General features: G+C 44.7%; 2 protein-coding genes across 5 annotated transcripts in view; one reads left to right on the top strand and one right to left on the bottom strand.

Annotated features, from left to right (window-relative positions):
• PAGR1 (PAXIP1 associated glutamate rich protein 1) overlaps positions 1-22189 on the bottom strand; it is a 153662-nt gene that overhangs the window by 52741 nt on the left and 78732 nt on the right. The gene's annotated exons all lie outside the window — the stretch shown is intronic.
• MAZ (MYC associated zinc finger protein) lies at positions 10099-19464 on the top strand. Of its 4 annotated transcripts, none has more exons than XM_083152413.1 (7): positions 10099-10203; positions 10956-10989; positions 12289-13031; positions 13214-13277; positions 13419-13590; positions 15456-15652; positions 16028-19464. In XM_083152413.1, exons 2-6 carry the CDS (start codon positions 10957-10959, stop codon positions 15644-15646), a joined length of 1203 nt encoding a protein of 400 aa, XP_083008539.1. In that variant the 5' UTR covers positions 10099-10203; position 10956; the 3' UTR covers positions 15647-15652; positions 16028-19464. The 4 variants fall into 4 exon arrangements, with proteins under 4 accessions (XP_083008539.1, XP_083008540.1, XP_083008541.1 ...); XM_083152414.1 differs by having other exon boundaries at positions 10124-10142; XM_083152416.1 differs by lacking the exons at positions 10099-10203; positions 10956-10989 and adding an exon at positions 11007-11147.

Here is a 22189-nt window from a genome sequence, read left to right as displayed (position 1 = left end):
GAGGGATGGATGGTTGTGTGTGTGTGTAGTTGTAAGTATTGGAGGCATGGATGTGTGTGTGTGTGTAGTTGTCATGATTGGAATGGAGTGGTGTGTTTGTTTAGTGTGAGTATTGGAGGCATGGGTGTGTGTATGTGTGTAGTTGTCATGATTGGCATGGAGTGGTGTGTTTGTTTTGTGTGAGTATTGGAGGCATGGATGTGTGTGTGTGTGTGTAGTTGTAATGATTGGCATGGAGTGGTGTGTTTGTTTTGTGTGAGTATCGGAGGCATGGATGTGTGTGTGTGTGTGTGTGTGTGTGTAGTTGTCATGATTGGCATGGAGTGGTGTGTTTGTTTTGTGTGAGTATTGGAAGTATGGATGTGTGTGTGTGTTTGAAAATGATGTTGGTGCGTTAGCAAACATAGTAAAGTGTACAGTGGCACACCGTGATGTTTGAAGGGACCTTAAAGTGAAAGCAAAAATTATAATAGATAAAATTAAGTGTGCTTAAGTCCTAAACCCTGCAGCTACGGCCGTGAGAAGCATGGATGGGTGTGTGTGTATGTGTCGTTGTGAGTATAGGAGGCATGGATGGGTGTGTGTGTATGTGTCGTTGTGAGTATAGGAGGCATGGATGTGTGTGTATGTGTCATTGTGAGTATAGGAGGCATGGATGTGTGTGTATGTGTCGTTGTGAGTATAGGAGGCATGGGTGTGTGTGTATGTGTCGTTGTGAGTATAGGAGGCATGGGTGTGTGTGTATGTGTCGTTGTGAGTATAGGAGGCATGGATGGGTGTGTGTGTAGTTGTGAGTATAGGAGGCATAGATGGGTGTGTGTAGTTGTGAGCATTGGAGGCATGGATGGATGTGTGTGTGTAGTTGTGAGTATTGTAGGCATGGATGTGTGTGTGTGGGTGTGTGTGTGTAGTTGTGAGTATTGAAAGCATGGATGTGAGTGTGTACTTGTGGGTATTGGAGGCATAGATGTGTGTGTGTGTGTGGTATGGCTGGGTGTGTGTATTACAGGCATTGTTTGTGTGTGTGTACTTGAGAGTATTTTAGGGATGGATGTGTTTGAGTATGTGCGTGCGCATCTGTAGTTGTGAGTATTAGAGGCATGTGTGTGTGTGTGTAGTTGTGAGTATTTGCGGCATGGATGGTATTTGTGTAGTTGTGAGTATTGCAGGTAAGGAGGTGTGTGTGTAGTTGTGAGTATGGGAGGCAAGGATGTGTGTGTAGTTGTGAGTATAGGAGGCATGCATGGGTGTGTGTAGTTGTTAGCATTGGAGGAATGGATGTGTGTGTGTGTGTACTTGTGAGTATTGGAGGTGTGGATGGATGGGTGTGTGTGTTTGTGTAGTTGTGAGTATTGAAAGCATGGATGTGTGTACTTGTAAGTATTGGAGGCATAGATGTGTGTGTGTGTGTGTGCAATGGGTGGTTGTGTGTGTATTACAGGCAGGGATGTGTGTGTGTGTGTGTGTGTGTGTGTGTATGTGTGTGTGTGTTGTGAGTATTGGAGGCATGGATATGTGTGTGTGTAGTTGTGAGTATTGGAGTCATTGATATCTGTGTGTGTGTGTGTGTGTGTGTGTGTGTGTGTATTTGTGAGTATTGGAGGCATGGATGGTGTTTGTGTAGTTGTGAGTATTGCAGGTAAGGAGGTGTGTGTGTGTGGTTGTGAGTATGGGAGGCAAGGATGTGTGTGTGTAGTTGTGAGTATAGGAGGCATGGATGGGTGTGTGTAGTTGTTGGAGGCATGGATGTGTGTGTGTGGTGTTGTGTGTAATAAAACCTAAAATTGAGTGTGTTAAAGTTGTAAAGGCGTTAGCTTGTGACTTGAGATGGAAAGGCACACAATATAGTGTGAGACTAAATGTTGAAGGGAGGAGAGGCGTTGGTGGTTTTGTGGTATGGGCTGTTGTGGGTTATAAGACATAATGAGGTGTGCTAAAGTTGAATGAGGTGTGCTAAAGTCCAAAATGTAGCATGTACCGACCTGAGATGGGAAGGTACACAAAATAGTGTGTTAGAAGAGGTGTTGGTAGTGTAGTGGTATGGGGTCGTTGTGAGTATTGGAGTCATGGATAGGTGTGTGTGTGTATTATGATTGTAGCCATAGCTGTGTGTGTGTGTGTGTGTTTTGTTGTGATTATGGGAAGCATGGATGTGTGTGTGTGTAGTTGTGAGTATTGGTGGCATGGATGGGTGGGTGTGTGTGTGTGTAGTTGTGAGTATTGGATGCTGGAGTGGGTGGGTGTGTGTACTTGGATGTTTGTGTGTGTGTGTGGGTAGTTGTGAGCATGGATTGGTGTGTGTGTGTGTGTGTTTGTGTGTGTATATGTGTGTTTCGTAGTGATTATTGGAGTGATGGATGGTTGTGTGTTTGTAGTTGTGAGTATTGGAGGCATGGATGTGTGTGTATGTGTGTGTGTGTGGTTGTGATGATTGGAGGAATGGAGGGGTGTGTTTGTTTTGTGTATTGGAAGTATGGATGTGTGTCAGTGGGCAAACATACTAACCTGGTGCAATGTGTCCAGGGAGCGAGGCTGGGGGGGGGGGGTGCGGCGTGTACGCTCTGCTAGAGGGTGAAGGTGGGCACGGGAGTGGCAGTTGGGGTCGTCAGGCAGCGTCTCCCGGTGTGTAATGTGTCCAGGGAGCAAGGTTGGGGGGGGGGGGTGCGGCGTGTAGGCTGTGCTAGAGGGTCAAGGTGGGCACGGGAGTGGCAGCTGGGGGCGTCAGCCAGCGTCTCCCGGTGTGTAATGTGTCCAGGGAGCGTGGCTGGGGGGGGGGGGGGTGCAGCGTGTAGGCTCTGCTACAGGGTAAAAGTGGCCACAGGAGTTTCAGCTGGTGTGGCAGGCAGTGTCCTGTGGGGGGTTGTGCGCTGAACGGGGCATACTAACCTGGTCTAATGTGTCCAGGGAGCGAGGCAGGGGGGTGGGGGGTGCGGCGTGTAGGCTCTGCTGGACGGTGACGGTGGGCAGGGGAGTGGCAGCTGGGGTTGGTAGGCAGCGTCTTCTGGGTGTTTGCTGCTGCTCCGTGCGCAGGGGCGTAACTATCATCTTCTGGGCCCCATAGCAAAATCCGGAAAGGGGCCCCCCACCTGTCACTAAAATGCCCCTCGGGGTGGCAGAAGAGAAAAGGATTTAAGAGCCAAAGAGGGTATCGCGGAGAGAGAGAGGGGTGGTTAGGGAGGGAGAGCGTTTAGAATCTAGATGGATGTGAGGCACAGGGGAGAACAGAGGAGAGGAAGAAAGAGAAGAGAGGTTAGATGGAGAGGGAGTGAGAGGTGGGGGTAGAAAGTGCAGCAGAGAAATAGAGTAACAGATAGAACAAAATGGGGGAGAGTGCAGGGGAGAGAGAGATTAGACCAGAGGAGAGAGAGAGTGCAGGATATAAAGAAATATAAAGGACAGGAGGGGGGTTAGACAGAGCAGGAGAGAGAGAGAGAGACAGAAACATGAGAGAGGTTAGACACCCCCCCTCCCCCCCTCCCCCCCTTGCTCCTTCCAAGTCCCCATCTACGACCTCACCCTTAAAAATAAGTGCTGAAGTTTACCTCCAGCATTGAGGGAAGGTCTCCCTGTCGGCGCCGGGTCTTTCATTCGTCTGGGCAGCAGCATGGGTCCTCCTGCATGATTCTGCCGGGGCTAGTCACTAAATAGTGACATCGAGTCCCGATATGAGGTCAGAGGGGAGGGGGCTGGATCACCACTTCTCCCTCCGTCCCTTCACAGTCAGTCACACACAGTGCCGCTGACAGGGAAGGGTGTCCTGTCCGGGACAGCGCCAGGGGTCCTGGCACTGGCAGCAGCATGGGTCCTGCACGATTAACGCCGGGGCTGGTCACTAAAATAGTGACATTGAGCCCCGGCACCATCATAGGGGAGGGCGGGCTGGATCACGCACTGGCCGCCGCTGACAGGGAAAGGTGTCTGGGACAGCGCCGCTGACACTACCCGTGCGGCATTGCTCAAATAGAATAAATAGGTGCAGGGGGTGCCTGCAGAGCCCTCGGGCCCCCCAAAGGCCCGGGCCCCATAGCAATTGCACCCCCTGCACCCTCCATAGTTCCGCCACTGTCCGTGCGGGTGTGGGGGGTTGTGCGCAGGACTGTGCGTACTGCAGCTGGTGCGAGGTTGGGGGGGCGGGCTTGTTGTGTGGCTGGGCGGCGATGGGGAGTGGCGTGCGAGGAGGGGGCGGATAGGTGTGCAAGCTGGAGGCTGAGGGGGGGGGGGCATGGCGTGTAGCCGTGGGGCGGGCTTGTTGTGTGGCTGGGCGGCGATGGGGAGTGGCGGGCGAGGAGGGGGCGGATAGGTGTGCAAGCTGGAGGCTGAGGGGGGGGGGGCATGGCGTGTAGCCGTGGGGCGGGCTTGTTGTGTGGCTGGGCGGCGATGGGGAGTGGCGGGCGAGGAGGGGGCGGATAGCTGTGGAGAGCGGAGGGTTGTGTATTACGGAAGTTGGCATGTTTTGCATTGTGGCTGACAGTGACTATGGGCCTGTCAATCACCCGTGGAAGCCCGCCCACCGTTTGCTAGACTAATTGTGAGTGACGGATCTGGCTAAATATATAAGAGATATTATATGCTATATGTGCTGTATTATTACTGTGCTATATGTTATGTATTATTGCTATGCTATACATTATATGCTGTATATTGTGTATTACTGTGCTATATGTGATGTATTATTACTGTGCTATATGTTATGTATTATTACTATATATTATATGCTATATGTGCTGTATTATTACTGTGCTATATGTTATGTATTATTGCTATACTATATATGATATGCTATATCCTGTGTATTACTATGATATATGTGTTGTATTATTACTATACTATATATTATATGCTATATGTGATGTATTATTACTGTGCTATATGTGATGTATTATTACTGTGCTATGTGTGGTGTAGTATTGCTATGCTATATATTGTATGCTATATGTGCTGTATTATTACTGTGCTATATGTTATGTGTTGCTGCTTTGCTATATATTATATGCTGTATGTGCTGTATTACTGTGCTATATGTGCTGTATTATTACTGTGCTATATGTGATGTATTATTACTGTGCTGTATGTTATATGCTATATCCTGTTTATTACTGTGCTATATGTGATGTATTATTACTGTGCTATATGTGATGTATTATTACTGTGCTATATGTTATGTATTATTACTGTGCTATATATTATATGCTATATCCTGTGTATTACTGTGCTATATGTGATGTATTATTACTGTGCTATATGTTATGTATTATTACTGTGCTATATATTATATGCTATATCCTGTGTATTACTGTGCTGTATGTGCTGTATTATTATTATTATGCTATATGTGATGCATTATTACTGTGCTATAAGTTATGTATTCTTACTGTGCTATATGTTATGTATTCTTACTGTGCTATATGTTATGTATAATTACTGTGCTATATATTATATGCTGTATCCTGTGTATTACTGTGGTATATGTGCTGTATTATTACTGTGCTATATGTGATGTATTATTACTGTGCTATATGTGATGTATTACTGTGCTATATATTATATGCTATATCCTGTGTATTACTGTGCTATATGTGCTGTATTGTTACTGTGCTATATGTGCTGTATTATTACTGTGCTATATGTGATGCATTATTACTGTGCTATATGTGCTGTATTGTTACTATGCTATATATTATATGCTATATCCTGTGTATTACTGTGCTATGTGTGCTGTATTGTTACTGTGCTATATGTTATGTATTATTACTGTGCTATATGTGATGTATTATTGCTGTGCTATATGTGCTGTATTATTGCTGTGCTATATGTGATGTATTATTGCTGTGCTATATGTTATGTATTATTGCTGTGCTATATGTTATGTATTATTACTGTGCTATATGTGATGTATTATTACTGTGCTATATGTGATGTATTATTACGGCGCTATATGTGATGTATTATTACTGTGCTATATGTGCTGTATTGTTACTGTGCTATATGTGATGTATTGTTACTGTGCTATATGTGATGTATTATTACTGTGCTATATGTGATGTATTATTACTGTGCTATATGTGCTGTATTACTGTGCTATATGTGATGTATTATTGCTGTGCTATATGTGATGTATTATTGCTGTGCTATATGTTATGTATTATTGCTGTGCTATATGTGATGTATTATTACTGTGCTATATGTGATGTATTATTACTGTGCTATATGTGATGTATTATTACTGTGCTATATGTGCTGTATTACTGTGCTATATGTGATGTATTATTACTGTGCTATATGTGATGTATTATTACTATGCTATATGTGATGTATTATTACTGTGCTATATGTACTGTATTGTTACTGTGCTATATGTGATGTATTGTTACTGTGCTATATGTGATGTATTATTACTGTGCTATATGTGCTGTATTACTGTGCTATATGTGATGTATTATTGCTGTGCTATATGTGCTGTATTGTTACTGTGCTATATGTGATGTATTATTACTGTGCTATATGTGATGTATTATTACTGTGCTATATGTGATGTATTTTTACTGTGCTATATGTGCTGTATTACTGTGCTATATGTGATGTATTATTGCTGTGCTATATGTGCTGTATTGTTACTGTGCTATACGTGATGTATTATTACTGTGCTATACGTGATGTATTATTACTGTGCTATACGTGATGTATTATTACTGTGCTATATGTGATGTATTATTGCTGTGCTATATGTGCTGTATTATTGCTGTGCTATATGTGATGTATTATTGCTGTGCTATATGTGATGTATTATTACTGTGCTATATGTGATGTATTATTGCTGTGCTATGTGCTGTATTGTTACTGTGCTATATGTGATGTATTATTACTGTGCTATATGTGATGTATTATTACTGTGCTATATGTGATGTATTATTACTGTGCTATATGTGCTGTATTACTGTGCTATATGTGATGTATTATTACTGTGCTATATGTGCTGTATTACTGTGCTATATGTTATGTATTATTACTGTGCTATCTGTGATGTATTATTACTGTGCTATATGTGCTGTATTACTGTGCTATATGTGATGTATTATTACTGTGCTATATGTGATGTATTATTACTGTGCTATATGTGCTGTATTGTTACTGTGCTATATGTGATGTATTATTACTGTGCTATATGTGATGTATTATTACTGTGCTATATGTGATGTATTATTGCTGTGCTATATGTGATGTATTATTGCTGTGCTATATGTGCTGTATTACTGTGCTATATGTGCTGTATTGTTACTGTGCTATATGTGATGTATTATTACTGTGCTATATGTGATGTATTATTGCTGTGCTATATGTGCTGTATTATTGCTGTGCTATATGTGCTGTATTGTTACTGTGCTATATGTGATGTATTATTGCTGTGCTATATGTGATGTATTATTACTGTGCTATATGTGCTGTATTATTGCTGTGCTATATGTGCTGTATTATTACTGTGCTATATGTGCTGTATTATTGCTGTGCTATATGTGCTGTATTATTGCTGTGCTATATGTGCTGTATTGTTACTGTGCTATATGTGCTGTATTATTGCTGTGCTGTATTATTGCTGTGCTATATGTGCTGTATTGTTACTGTGCTATATGTGCTGTATTGTTACTGTGCTATATGTGCTGTATTGTTACTGTGCTATATGTGATGTATTATTGCTGTGCTATATATTATATGCTATATGCTGTGTATTACTGTGCTATATGTGCTGTATTGTTACTGTGCTATATGTGATGTATTATTACTGTGCTATATGTGATGTATTATTGCTGTGCTATATGTGCTGTATTATTGCTGTGCTATATGTGCTGTATTGTTACTGTGCTATATGTGATGTATTATTACTGTGCTATATGTGATGTATTATTACTATGCTATATGTGATGTATTATTACTGTGCTATATGTACTGTATTGTTACTGTGCTATATGTGATGTATTGTTACTGTGCTATATGTGATGTATTATTACTGTGCTATATGTGCTGTATTACTGTGCTATATGTGATGTATTATTGCTGTGCTATATGTGCTGTATTGTTACTGTGCTATATGTGATGTATTATTACTGTGCTATATGTGATGTATTATTACTGTGCTATATGTGATGTATTTTTACTGTGCTATATGTGCTGTATTACTGTGCTATATGTGATGTATTATTGCTGTGCTATATGTGCTGTATTGTTACTGTGCTATACGTGATGTATTATTACTGTGCTATACGTGATGTATTATTACTGTGCTATACGTGATGTATTATTACTGTGCTATATGTGATGTATTATTGCTGTGCTATATGTGCTGTATTATTGCTGTGCTATATGTGATGTATTATTGCTGTGCTATATGTGATGTATTATTACTGTGCTATATGTGATGTATTATTGCTGTGCTATGTGCTGTATTGTTACTGTGCTATATGTGATGTATTATTACTGTGCTATATGTGATGTATTATTACTGTGCTATATGTGATGTATTATTACTGTGCTATATGTGCTGTATTACTGTGCTATATGTGATGTATTATTACTGTGCTATATGTGCTGTATTACTGTGCTATATGTGATGTATTATTACTGTGCTATCTGTGATGTATTATTACTGTGCTATATGTGCTGTATTACTGTGCTATATGTGATGTATTATTACTGTGCTATATGTGATGTATTATTACTGTGCTATATGTGCTGTATTGTTACTGTGCTATATGTGATGTATTATTACTGTGCTATATGTGATGTATTATTACTGTGCTATATGTGATGTATTATTGCTGTGCTATATGTGATGTATTATTGCTGTGCTATATGTGCTGTATTACTGTGCTATATGTGCTGTATTGTTACTGTGCTATATGTGATGTATTATTACTGTGCTATATGTGATGTATTATTGCTGTGCTATATGTGCTGTATTATTGCTGTGCTATATGTGCTGTATTGTTACTGTGCTATATGTGATGTATTATTGCTGTGCTATATGTGATGTATTATTACTGTGCTATATGTGCTGTATTATTGCTGTGCTATATGTGCTGTATTATTACTGTGCTATATGTGCTGTATTATTGCTGTGCTATATGTGCTGTATTATTGCTGTGCTATATGTGCTGTATTGTTACTGTGCTATATGTGCTGTATTATTGCTGTGCTGTATTATTGCTGTGCTATATGTGCTGTATTGTTACTGTGCTATATGTGCTGTATTGTTACTGTGCTATATGTGCTGTATTGTTACTGTGCTATATGTGATGTATTATTGCTGTGCTATATATTATATGCTATATGCTGTGTATTACTGTGCTATATGTGCTGTATTGTTACTGTGCTATATGTGATGTATTATTACTGTGCTATATGTGATGTATTATTGCTGTGCTATATGTGCTGTATTATTGCTGTGCTATATGTGCTGTATTGTTACTGTGCTATATGTGCTGTATTGTTACTGTGCTATATGTGATGTATTATTGCTGTGCTATATGTGCTGTATTATTACTGTCCTATATGTGCTGTATTATTGCTGTGCTATATGTGCTGTATTATTACTGTGCTATATGTGATGTATTATTGCTGTGCTATATGTGATGTATTATTGCTGTGCTATGTGCTGTATTATTGCTGTGCTATATATTATATGCTATATGCTGTGTATTACTATGCTATATGTGCTGTATTATTACTGTGCTGTGTGTGATGTATTATTACTATAAGCTATTATTATTATGTCGCATACTGTTTATTGTTGTTATTCTAGTGTACATATGTGTTCGCAGTCTCCCCCCGGCCCGGGTGTTACTATATGTATCACTGCTGTGGTCACAATGTAACATTATCCTATGCAGCAGTAGCAGAAGGCGGTGATGTCCCTTTAAGAGCTCAGCGCTCACTCTGTCTGCCGACAAATAAATACTTGAGCCTGGGAGAGGGAGGAGGAAGCCCGAACGTTCCCTTTAAGAGACTCCTCAATGCAGCCGGGAGAGACCATTGCGTCCCCGGGGGGAGGAGGGATGTTGTGTCTGCTCTCTGCATGGACGTGCAGCCATATTTCATTGTTCTCATTCCTTCAAAGCCGCGGCTGGTGCAGAGAAGTTGCCGTGGTGGGGGTGAGGAGAGCAGGGCTAGCACCTACCCATCACCCCCCAGCTATGGGCAGCATGCACCTAGGTTAGCACTTTGCACAATGCATGCTTGTCCCACTTTGCACTGACTGTAGCAGCAGTTTGCAAAGAATCCCTCCCCTCCTTTGTCTACCTTTTAGTTCAGTCCTATATCTGCAGGGTGGGGGTACAGAATATGCCCCCATAATATTGCAGTACTCCTAGACTGTGCATGTTGCAGCAGCAGACCTGGTGCCTAGCACACACCCCCACCACCCCTGTTCCTGACTGCTAGATGGTTCAGACCCAAGGGATTTTTTTTTTTGTCAGATGGGGGCAGGGAGGCAGCAGCAGGAGGGGGGTGAAAGGTCACAGCAGCTGCCATATTTTGGGTAGTAAATAATGCAGGAATAATCAGAAAGGGAGGAGGGAGCAGAGAGATTTGGGGAGCATAAGCAGCAGCAGCCTTGCAGGGGGGGGGGCTTCCCATCCTGATCTGTGCTGGAAGGAGGAGGAGGGAGGGAGGAGAGCAATGATGTCACTGCAGCCCTGATCATTATTTATTCAATGCAGTGTGTATTTTATGGGTTTTTCCCCCCCTTTTAAATCACAAGAAAAAAAAAAGCAACAAGCAGCCTTTAGGGGGCACTGATCTGCAACTGAGACTGAGCAGAAATCCAAAAGCAAAGCAGGGAAGGGAGGGGGAGCAGTGAGCTAGGAAGAGGGGGGAGAAGACCAGGACACACACACACTAAATATATATATTTAAAAAAAAAGATTTTTTTTTCTCTCCCACCCCCCCATCCCCTACCCCTCCAGTATGGACGCCAACTGGACCAGCTTTATATTCCAGGTAACGTGCCTTGTGTTGTTGGATTGCAGCTGGGGGGAGGAGGAGGTGGTGGGGATGTATTTGGGTGCATGCATCATCTTATCTGTGCATAAGGGGGGTCCAGACGGCTGCAGAACAGAGAGCAGCGGAGCCCTGGAAATTAGCATCTTCTTCTGCCTGTGAGTGTGTATTTTTTTTTGCAGGGAGGGAGGGAGAGGAGAGAGATGGTGTTGAGTGTTTAAATCACCACCCCTCCCTCCCATCTTTCCCCTCTCCCTCTTTCCTTTCATAGAAATAGCTAGGCGATATGATGTTCTCCCCGCCGAGGGAGGTCTCCCCACCGTGTCTGGGGGGGCTCCTGTGTCTGTACGTGTGCAATAACCTGTATGTCTAAAGATGCTGTTGTGTATAACGCAGTAATAGGATTTGGTGTGTGGAGGTCGGCAGACCCCCGGCATCATGGTGTGGCCAGGTTCTCCCATTGTCTGTAGAATGGGTTAAAGGAGGTGCAGATTTGGGGGGAGTCGGTGCTCCCCTATAGAACATACGCTGCTTGTGAATTGTATATCCATGGGGTAGAAGCTGTAAAACTGCACGCTCAAGTGTTCTGTGCACATGTCATGTGTGTTACACAAAAAATTCCATGTGCGAGTGTCCGTATACTGTATGACCGATCATATATCCTGCCGTGCCGTCCCTAATTTACACCCCTGTATGCCACCATCGTGATGCATTTAAAAGAGATTTCTTTGTCTTTTAAAAAAAAGTGTATGATATTTCTGTGCAATCAGTGCGAGGAAAACACGTAACTGCTTAAGAAAGTGACTCCTGACCTGAAGAGCTTGCACTCGAGGGTGACCGTGAGTTGGTTGAGTGTAGAAGTGCGTAAGGGAGAAGTGACGGGTGAGATTAAGTTATAAGGTTTAAACCCTTGGTCTGGGTTTCAGGTCAGTGCAAGAGGGCTCATGCCATCCTATAGGTTGGTGTTGCACCTGGTAACGATAAGCTGGTTTGAGAGGTGGTGCAGTGTGTGTGCCCCCTGCCCAGATGCTCAGCGGAACAGATTTTGGCGCTGGGTTATGTGATGTTGGTGCACTTTATTACTTTGTTGCGCTGTAACGCGCGCGCGCGTGTGTGTTCTGCAATGTGATACGTAAGATGCAGGTTGCTGTGGTCGCTGCGCGATGCGTCCATTTCTTGTAACGATACTGATTCAGCTGCTGGTTTAAAATCAGGTTCAATTGTTATGTAACTTTTTGGGACAATAGCGGAACTTTTGGGATATTTTTGTGAGTTCCTTGTTTGTTTTTCCTCCTCCAGACCCCTCCTCCGCCCCCTGCTGAACCGCTACAAGTCGAACTTTTACCAGTACTTGCTACTGTTGCCGGCTCGCCAGATGGATCCCTCACCCAGACAATGGTGCACACCATGGCACCCCAACACCCTTCCACTGTCGACACTGCGGCACTCAAGCAGGTGGTGCCCGGCTTGTCCATTCCCCAGCAGATGGCACCATCCCCTGTTACGTCACAGCCTTCCTCTGTCTCTACAGCCCTCCCTTTGCACCCGGTCATGGAACTACCCAAGAAGTCTAAAAGCCGGGGCCCTTATATATGTTCCCTGTGCTCCAAAGAGTTTAAGAACGGCTACAACTTGAGAAGACACGAAGCTATCCACACGGGCACTAAACCTGCCCGAGCCCAACCTGCCGTCAAGATGCCTACCATGGTGCCCCTCAGTTTGCTCAGTGTTGCCGGAACCCTTGGTGGGACCGAGACCTTGGAGGTCCCCACTTCTCCTTCCACGCTTTCTCTCCCGGGGCCTTCACCCACGGCGAAGAAGGTGCGGAAAAATCATGCTTGCGAGATGTGCGGAAAAGCCTTCAGAGATGTATACCACCTGAACCGACACAAATTGTCGCACTCTGACGAGAAGCCCTACTCCTGCCACGTGTGTCAGCAACGCTTCAAGCGCAAGGACCGCATGACCTACCACGTCCGTTCCCATGATGGGACCGTGCACAAGCCCTACATCTGCAGCCACTGTGGGAAAGGATTCTCTCGGTAAGACATTGTTGGACCTTGGCCACACTATTCCCCGACCACCGTGTATCTATTGCAGTTGTGTTGGAAATTTTTTATTGTTCTTTTCAATGTTCTTTGGTTTATTGACAATTTAAAAGTCAACTTTTTCAGTATACATTAAGAGCAAAATCTATTTGATATTTGTTTTTTGTGTTTTCCAGTCCTGATCATCTGAACAGTCATGTCCGACAAGTTCACTCCACGGAACGCCCTTTTAAATGCCAGGTATTTCCCAAACTCTTCATCACACCCTTTCTCTTCTGTGCTCCTCTGGTGGACATTCGTGTATTCGTGTCTCCTTTGCATGTTGTCCTCAATCCTGACCTGAGAATTTTCTCCTAAGTTATGTTGTTCTTCCTCCAACAGACCTGTGAAGCCGCCTTCGCCACGAAGGACCGCCTGAGGGCCCATATGGTGCGTCACGAGGAAAAGGTGCCGTGTCACGTGTGCGGGAAGCTACTCAGTGCTGCGTACATCACCGATCACATGAAGGTTCACAATCAGGGCCCCAACCACGTGTGTGAGCTGTGCAACAAAGGTAAGACTTCTGACAAGTGTTTGTGTTCCGCATACATAATCAGCCCCTCACTACACGTATGAAGCCCATAGTCTGGCATATCCCAATATCCAGCGATGCTCTTCACGGCCAAGTCTCATTTGGCGGGGTGGGGGGGTCTGTGTTTGAGAGCCCACACGCGGCCCTTAGATGTCTGAGTGATTGTTTGATCAACTGGTGTCATTGGTGTGGAAATTCGTGGTTGCCCTGTTTGTGGTCGGGGGGTTATGATAATAATTTTGAGTGGGATGTTATGAAAAAAATATATATATATATAATTTAGTATTTTGCATGCTGGAACCAGACCCATGAATACATTTTGGTAGAGTGCAATTATTCTAGTAATAAAGAGGTCCGTGTGGGTGGGGCTAGATTCCTCAGGGGCAGACCTGGCCTATGTACATAGAACTTAGAAGACCGGTAAACATAACATGACTCATTAAGAAAAGAACTAAAAGAATGTTCTGTGGTCTGAGATATGGAGCGATACTGGGAGGGTATTGGCCCTTATTCAGATCTGATCGCAGTACAAATTTGTTCTCAAAATGGGAAAAACCATGTGCACTGCAGGTGAGGCAGATGTAACATGTGCAGAGAGAGTTAGATTAGGGTGGGGTGTGTTGAAACTGAAATTTAAATTGCAGTGTAAAAATAACGCAGCCAGTATTTACCCTGCACAGAAACAAAATAACTCACACAAATCTAACTCTCTCTGTACATGTTACATCTGCCCCACCTGCAGTGCACATGGTTTTGTCCATTTTGAGAACAAATTTGTACTGCGATCAGATCTGAATAAGGGCCATTGTCGGAATTTAGGTCCGCTCAGCCCTCTCTATGTCCGCTACGCCGCTAACCCAAAAGTCAGTTTGAGTAGCGGAATCCTTGAGTTCCAGACCATCTCTAATGAAGACCTACAAATTGTATAAGAAAGGGGTTCTCGAGGAACTCTAACAGTGCAGGTGTTAAGGATAGCCATATTTCAACACAGGTAACTTAACAAGTACCTCCAATATTTTGATTCAGCCATGTGCACTCAAGCATGGCTCTCCGTAAAACCTAGACTGTTAGTGTTCCTGTAGGACTGAGGTTGGGAAGCACTGGTGTAATAGCTGCCCTGTCTATGCTGTTATACAGGTGTAAGGCTCCATTATAGAGGAGTCCTGATCCCACCATGGCTGTGTGGCCTAAACTGGAGACCAGAATGGCCCCTCAGTTACCCCTGGGAGATACTTAGGAATGGCCATCGGTGCGGACGCCATCGATGGCAATTCTGCACCCAGCCATCGATAGTGGCAAACTATTTGATGGATAACCATCAATAGTTTTAGCTATCGATGGTCATCCATTATATTTGACTGCATGGCCCGTGGGCCAATCAGAACACGGGGGGTGGGACTTCCAGGCAGAGCTATGCGCCGTGTCCCAGCACCTTGGAAAAAAAAACAGGAAACATCGCTTCTCCTATGCCATCAATGTAGGGAAACCATCTGGTACTCCCACATCAATGGCAAAAGTATTTGACATTGGTCACAAACCATTGATGATTTTAAATCATCGATGGTCGATGGCCATCCCTAGAGATACTAATAAAACCCCATAGCAATATACTGGCTTGGGACCCCTATGCCCTTCATGTTGGCGACCCAATGAGCCCATAGGAGGCCGTAGTGGATGAGCCAGATCCAGAGGGAAGTCCCAAGTGTGATACAAATGATGACCTGTTCTGTTTACCGGTTCCGTTACAGGGGTGTGTGGGTGTAATGGGTCAGTAGGTCACTTTCTAATTACGGAGCGATGCCTGTGGCCCGGCCTTAAAGTGGCGTTTGCTTCTCCCCCCCGTGCAGGTTTTGCCACGGCTGCGTACCTGCGGGTCCACTCGGTGAAGCACCACGGTCTGGTGTGCCCACGGGCAGACAGCTTCCTCTGCAAGTTGTGCAGCGTACACTGCAAAACCCTGGCACAGCTGAGCGGCCACATGCACACACACGCCATGTCGGGGGCTACGGGGCTGCCCGAGGGGCCCACACTGCAGTGACCACAGGCAAGAAGCCTAGTTACCTTCTCCCTCCCCTTTCCCTGGGTTGCATGTGTTGTTGGTAGCGGGAAGCTGTCCTGAGCATTGCTGGGTTTTGGGGTATGCCCCGTAGCCCTTCCTCCTCCTCCTCCGCCTCCTCCTCCTCTCTAGCACATCTGTGTCCTGTCATTATGTTGTTGTGTGTGGGCCAAACCAACACTAGTCCTTCATTCCATCTGTTCTTCACCCCCCGCTCTGCTTTATATGCTGTGTGCGCCTTATAATGCTTTCTGTGACTTGGCATTTGCCCCCAAACCATCTCACCCTCTCCCCCTCCTCCCCTACCGAAACTTTCTAACTCATCCACATGTCTTCTTTCTGTTCTCTCCTCCCCCACCACAGGGACCTGCCAGGTCTGCCCTCTGTCAGATCCTACGGCCGCAGTGACCGCCGTGCTCCCGAATTCCGGAGTCCCTGGAATGATGTCTACTCAGCCCTGGTGACTGGCTGTCCTGGAGGGGGGTGCAGACAACGTGACCTCTTTCTTCTGATGTGTTTGTGCGCAGTGCGGGGAGATCCGCGGCTGCTCCTGACTCGGATTTGGAAGAGAAGTTGCATGTAGCCTCCTCCCACCTTCTGACCTCCGCGGTATTAGGTCGTGTGAGGGATTAGGAAGGTGACAAGGGCATATATTAACATGACATCCACTCCGGCAATGTAGCCTCTACGAGTGATATTTCAAGTAGCCTGCTGCCCCACGTTAGCTGCTAGACCATGTCCGCGCTGGCACATGTCAGGAATACAGATTTATACACTACACACCCCTGTGGGAAGAGGAATGTAATGTATTTATTGGACGTGTGCCCCCCACCTGCCTTCCCTACCCTCCCTCCCTCTGACTTCCATTGTGAGCAGGGCAGCTGGCATGGGGGTGGTTACTGCATCCGTGGTATGCAGAGGACCTCAGACGTAGAGGGGTACGTGGTGCCATGGGCGTCAGGTCTAGGACTGGACCCGGGAGCAGTGTAGATGGGATAGTGGAGAAGAACGTAAGGACTCGGTCTGGGGACGTTTCCAGAATGTCAAACTGTTCTGATAATGAGCTGGTCGTGGGAGGAGTAATTTCCAGTGACCTATCAGCCTGTCACAGAGCGGGCACTAAGGATGTTACCTGGTCCAAGTCCCTAGTGGAAGTCGGGTGCTCCAGTCAGCTATGAAGTCAGCACCATCCTAGAGAAGGTACTAGAGCTTAGGGTGGGGGTTTAGGCTCCATGTTGGGAGCATAGTGCTTCTAAATGGGTATTTAGTGATGAGAATCCATTTCACCCACCCAATACCATTCTCCGCTCCTTCGGGTTCTATCCAAAGCACTTATGGCTTCTCCCGAGCCACCTTTAGCACCTAAGCGAATGGATCACCTGGGGCAGCCTGAAATATCACGTTGTAATAACGGCTATGGTTTGCATGGGCTGGAAAAAAAATCCTAATATTGACTATAGAGAGGTGGAACCGTATTGACGCCCTTTCGGGTCTGTGTCTTGCTGCAGCATTGCACGATAATACAGTGGCCTTGATTGGGACAGGACAGCTCGTAGATGACCCTGCTGTCTTGACAGTCCGCTAATTGTTAGTGAACCGGTCACCTGCAGATAAGGCCGGCAGCCGTCCTGTTCGTCAGACCAGTATTCCCGAGCGTGTGGCCTCTCCTACATCGTTGAGAAGCGGCGAAACATTCTCGGGAATATCTGGCAAACAGGATGGCTGCCCGCACTGTGCGTGTATGTAGCCGGTGTCCCCAATTGTGTGTTGTGTTTTTTTGGTTTTTTTCGTAACCAGTTCGACCCCCTGCAGCAGCCACTCCTGACGGGCTAAGCAGGGGTTGGGAACCACTGTTTTAAATGTTGGTAATGCATTTTTTGTGTCGGATGGATATTCCTAGAGTTCTAATGAATGACCCGTAAGCGGGAGCTGGCTTAGTGCCATCCTAATAGTGCCGCAGAAGAGGGTTGACATTTTAGTAGTAAATAGTCCACTAACACTGTATGGTGCCCTCCGAAGTGGCCTTCTGGGCCCGTAAGTACTGGGGCTTCCTCCCTTTCCGCCATTGCTTCGCTGTGAGCCGCAATAGCCACTTACTGGACATTATTGTCTAGCGGTGTTACGGTCTCGCGCGGAACGTATTACGAGTGCACGGACAGGTTGTAGGATCCCTTACGGTACTTAGTCCAGCCTCCTGTTTCCTGTCACTGGAGCGCCAGTAAACTATTGGATATTATTGTAGAATAACTAAGAGACCCCCTTCCCCATGTTCGTTTTATTTTTTTAACTATTTTTAAAGCTAGGATTTTAGATTTGCCGGAGTTGTAGATGTTCAGTAGAACTGAATGGGCTGGTTGAGCCTGATTTATTGCCACATCGCCAGTGTGCTGTGATTATTGTTTTATTGTAGCTCTAGTACCCGTCGTGGGGTTACCTGGCTGCCGTCAGAAGATGATTCGGGGGTAAGGTTTTTATATCTCCTTTTAGGATACTTTTACTAACTTAGTGATAACTTTTAGGGCCAGCTTATCAGTGGCGCGTAGGTGGCAACAGCACTTGGCGCCACTCAATCACTTTGACCCGGACACACCTACTTCACCTGATTCCCTGTCTTTTTGCCCCAACCCGGTGTCTGCATCGCAGGTTAATCACCATTCTATTTTATAGGAACGGGCAAAGTTGAGCGGAACGACGTACACTACCCGGTATTGAACACACTTTGTGCAACCGGACTGTCGTTCCCTTATCCACCTGCATCAAGGACACATTTTGCGTATGTCTGGCCTATCCCGTAGTTGTCTGGGGCTTCCACAAGTCCAGTGCCGGATGCTTCTTGAAACCGAACAGTTTTTAGGTTTCGTATATCCGATGACAAACGGATTTAGACCCTGAGGATCTGGTCTTTATGGCGGCATCTGGTATTTCAAAAGCTAAGCCACAGGCCCATAGTAGATAGTCTAGAAAAGGGCATCTCTACGCCTTGCCCAGACATGGACCATTTCTGGTCTCCTTTCAGTAGAAGCTTCTCTCCTCCAGGCATGGTCGATGTCACCAGGGCTGGACTTTACTCACCAACCCGCCTTTGGAGTTTTCTGTATAATGTGTACATAGTTTGTCCATGGACATTTCATCCCCTCCCTGTCGGTGCAGCCTGGCCCCCTATGGTTGCTCTGCATGACGTTCTCTTGTCGTCCCCACCCCATAAAGGACCCTCTCCTGCTCCGCCATGATGATTTGGGGCACTTTCATCTGGAAACCTTTCATCACACCCCAGAAACTTATTTTATTTAGAATTTTTAAATGTATTTTTATTTCTCAAATTTTTCTTTTTGAAATTTTTTTTTTTTTTGGGTTGACGTTGAAACACGATTGGTTTTGCTTGTGCACAGATTAGATGTTGGGTGCATGAGACTTTGTATATATAACGTGTACATTAGGTGGCTGCAGGTTGTACATACGTGTCAAATGCTTATCGCATTGTAAATACTGAGAATTGCTGGAAACCTGTCATTTTGATAACTGTTAAAAACAAAAACAAAAATTATGAAAAAACCCCCCTAAGTTTTATTAACTGTCCTTGTGATGAAGACGTCTCTCACCCCCCTTTTATTGTCTCTCTTCCCGATATTTCTTTATACGTTCTCTTCACAATTTGCCCCCTCTGGTAAATAACACGTATGTCTGTTCTCTCCCTGTCCTCAGTATCATGTATTCTGTCTCGGTATATACAGTATTCCACCCTGTGTCCCCTCATTGTTGCTTATGATCCCTATGAATTTTAGTAAAAATATTAAATCCCAGATTTGCGTGTGGTTGATTTCCTGTCGTTCGTGTGAGGTTATATCTCTGGTCTTATCATATGGGGATTGGGGGCTATCTAGGCGACCCAGAGGCGCTAGAAAAATATTTTACCTGTGCACAGTTTTGTCTGACAGCAGAGAAACCTCGCTGCTCACCGGTAGCAAACTGAAGCAATTTGTGTAATATTTCAGAATAGGTTGAACTTGATGGACTTTTTTTTTCAACCTCCATTAACTGTCTTCCGATTCATCCCGTGATCGCTTAGGGTTGCCGCTTGAGTTAAAATTCTTTTTAATACTTAGACTTTTTTTTGCCCCTTACAGAAGACTTAATATATACATAAAGGTACGGAGCAGAAAACTATAATGAATTTTTAAATTAAAGTTTTTTGTTTTTTTTTTGTTTCGGTACTTGGCAGATTAAAAAAAAACCACAGAAATGGATTTAGTTCACAAAGGGCTGTGATACAATACTGTGCGGCCAGTCCTGCTGTACTTAGAGTTGCAGGGAGGAATTGGCATTGATCTGCAGCGATTTAGGCTAATGATGAGATTTTGCGCTTTTGGTGAGACTAGCGAGGTCATTGACCCGCCGCCGGCCTCTAAACTTGGCTTTTTGTCTTGTTTTAACTTTTTTTTAAGTTTCTCATCCAGGAGAAACTTGAACAAAGTTTTTAAACGTTGCAGCAGCAATCCACGATGCTGAGCCTGGGGTCCGAAGGCGGATTCTCCTGCATTGAGGTGGCTCTTATCCCTTGTAATATTGTTCTTGCAGAAAGGGCAATAGTGCCCCCCACACAATGTCAGCATCTCTGGCTCACAGGAGCTGCAGGTAGAGGTTTAGCACGGTTCCTGTGAGACAGAGATGCTGACATAGGGCCTTATTCTAGTTCACTCTTTCTGACAAAATCCTTCTTAGATGGACAAAACCATGCTGCACTGCAGGGGGGCAGATGTAAAATGTGCAGAGAGAATTAGATTTGGGTGAGTTATTTTGTTTCTGTGCAGGGTAAATACTGACTGCTTTATTTTTACACTGCAATATAGATCTCAATTTGAAGTAAAACCCCACCCAAATCTAATTCTCTCTGCACAAGTTACATCTGCCCCACCTGCAGTGCACATGGTTTTGTCCATCTAAGAAGAAGGATTTTGTCAGAGGAGTGAACTAGAATAAGGTCCAGTGTAGGCAACACTACACCCCGACATCTCACTGTGCTCCCCAGGTAATAAATCTTCCTGTATACATAATTGTATCTCCTTTTCCAGCTTATCTCTTGTACACCCCAACATCTCACTGTGCTCCCCAGTGTAATATACCTTCTTGTATACAGTACAAAAGTGTTTGTCTCACAGTGTAACATATCTTTCTATACACCTAAGAGAACAGGTTAGTTGCATGGACTTTCATAAATTTAAGGTAGAGTAAAGTATATATACAGAGAAGAAGGTTTGAAATTGGTTTAATCTATGAGGCCAGATGGGATACATCCAGGGATACTAAAATAGCTTAGAGATTTGCTAGTAGCATAATTAACAGAATTATTTAACCAGTCACTAGCTACAGGTGCAATTTCTGGGGACGGGAAAAGAGTGGAGGTGACGACGCTGCACAAAAGTGGAAGCAAGGAAGAAGTGAGTAACTACAGACCGGTGAGCCTTATTTAATTTGTAGGGAAAGTAATGGCAATACTTCTAAAAGAGAGTAGTGGAATATCTTAAATCAAACGACTTACAGGATCCAAAACTGCATCTCTTTACCGGGGGGAGACCATCACACAAATCTTACAGCCTTTTTTTTACCCCGTGACAAAAATAATAGATCAAGGGTAGCCAAAGATGTAGCATATCTAGACTTTAGTAAGGCCTTTGGCACTGGAATGGTCAAGAACATGGCAACTACAGTTTAATGGCAAAATATTCTAAATAATGCACTTGGGTCTATAAAATCTAAATGCTAAATATAGTATTAGGGGTCCTGTAATCGAAACTACTGCAGAAGAAAGGGAACTAGGAGTCAACATTTCAGGTGACATAAAGGCAGGTAAGCAATATAACAAAGCAATGAGGATGGTAGGTCAGATGCTTGGTTGCATAGGGAGAGGTATCGGCAGCAGAAAGAAAAACATAATAGTGTTAATGTACAGTATACTGTAGGTCATTGGTACGACCTCATCTAGAAAACTGTATCAAGTTCTGTGTAGGTCATTGGTGCGGACTCATCTAGAATACTGTGTCCGGTTCTGTATAGGTCACTGGTGCGGCCTCATCTAGATACTGTGCCCGGTTCTGTATAGGTCACTGGTGCGGCCTCATCTAGATACTGTGTCCGGTTCTGTATAGGTCACTGTTGCGGCCTCATCTAGATACGGTGCCCAGTTCTGTATAGGCCACTGGTGCGGCCTCATCTAGATACCGTGCCCAGTTCTGTATAGGTCACTGGTGCGGCCTCATCTAGATACTGTGCCCGGTTCTGTATAGGTCACTGGTGCGGCCTCATCTAGATACTGTGCCCAGTTCTGTATAGGTCACTAGTGCGGCCTCATCTAGATACTGTGCCCAGTTCTGTATAGGTCACTGGTGCGGCCTCATCTAGATACTGTGCCCAGCTCTGTGTAGGTCACTGGTGCGGCCTCATCTAGATACTGTGCCCGGTTCTGTATAGGTCACTGGTGCGGTCTCATCTGGATAATGTGCCCAGTTCTGTGTAGGTCACTGGTGAGGC

The sequence above is a fragment of the Crinia signifera genome, chromosome 7 (genome assembly GCF_055691185.1).
Source record: "Crinia signifera chromosome 7, ASM5569118v1, whole genome shotgun sequence".
Lineage (NCBI taxonomy): Eukaryota > Metazoa > Chordata > Amphibia > Anura > Myobatrachidae > Crinia > Crinia signifera.
The sequence above is the reverse complement of the archived record's forward strand: the minus strand, read 5'-3'. Positions and strand labels throughout refer to the sequence as shown.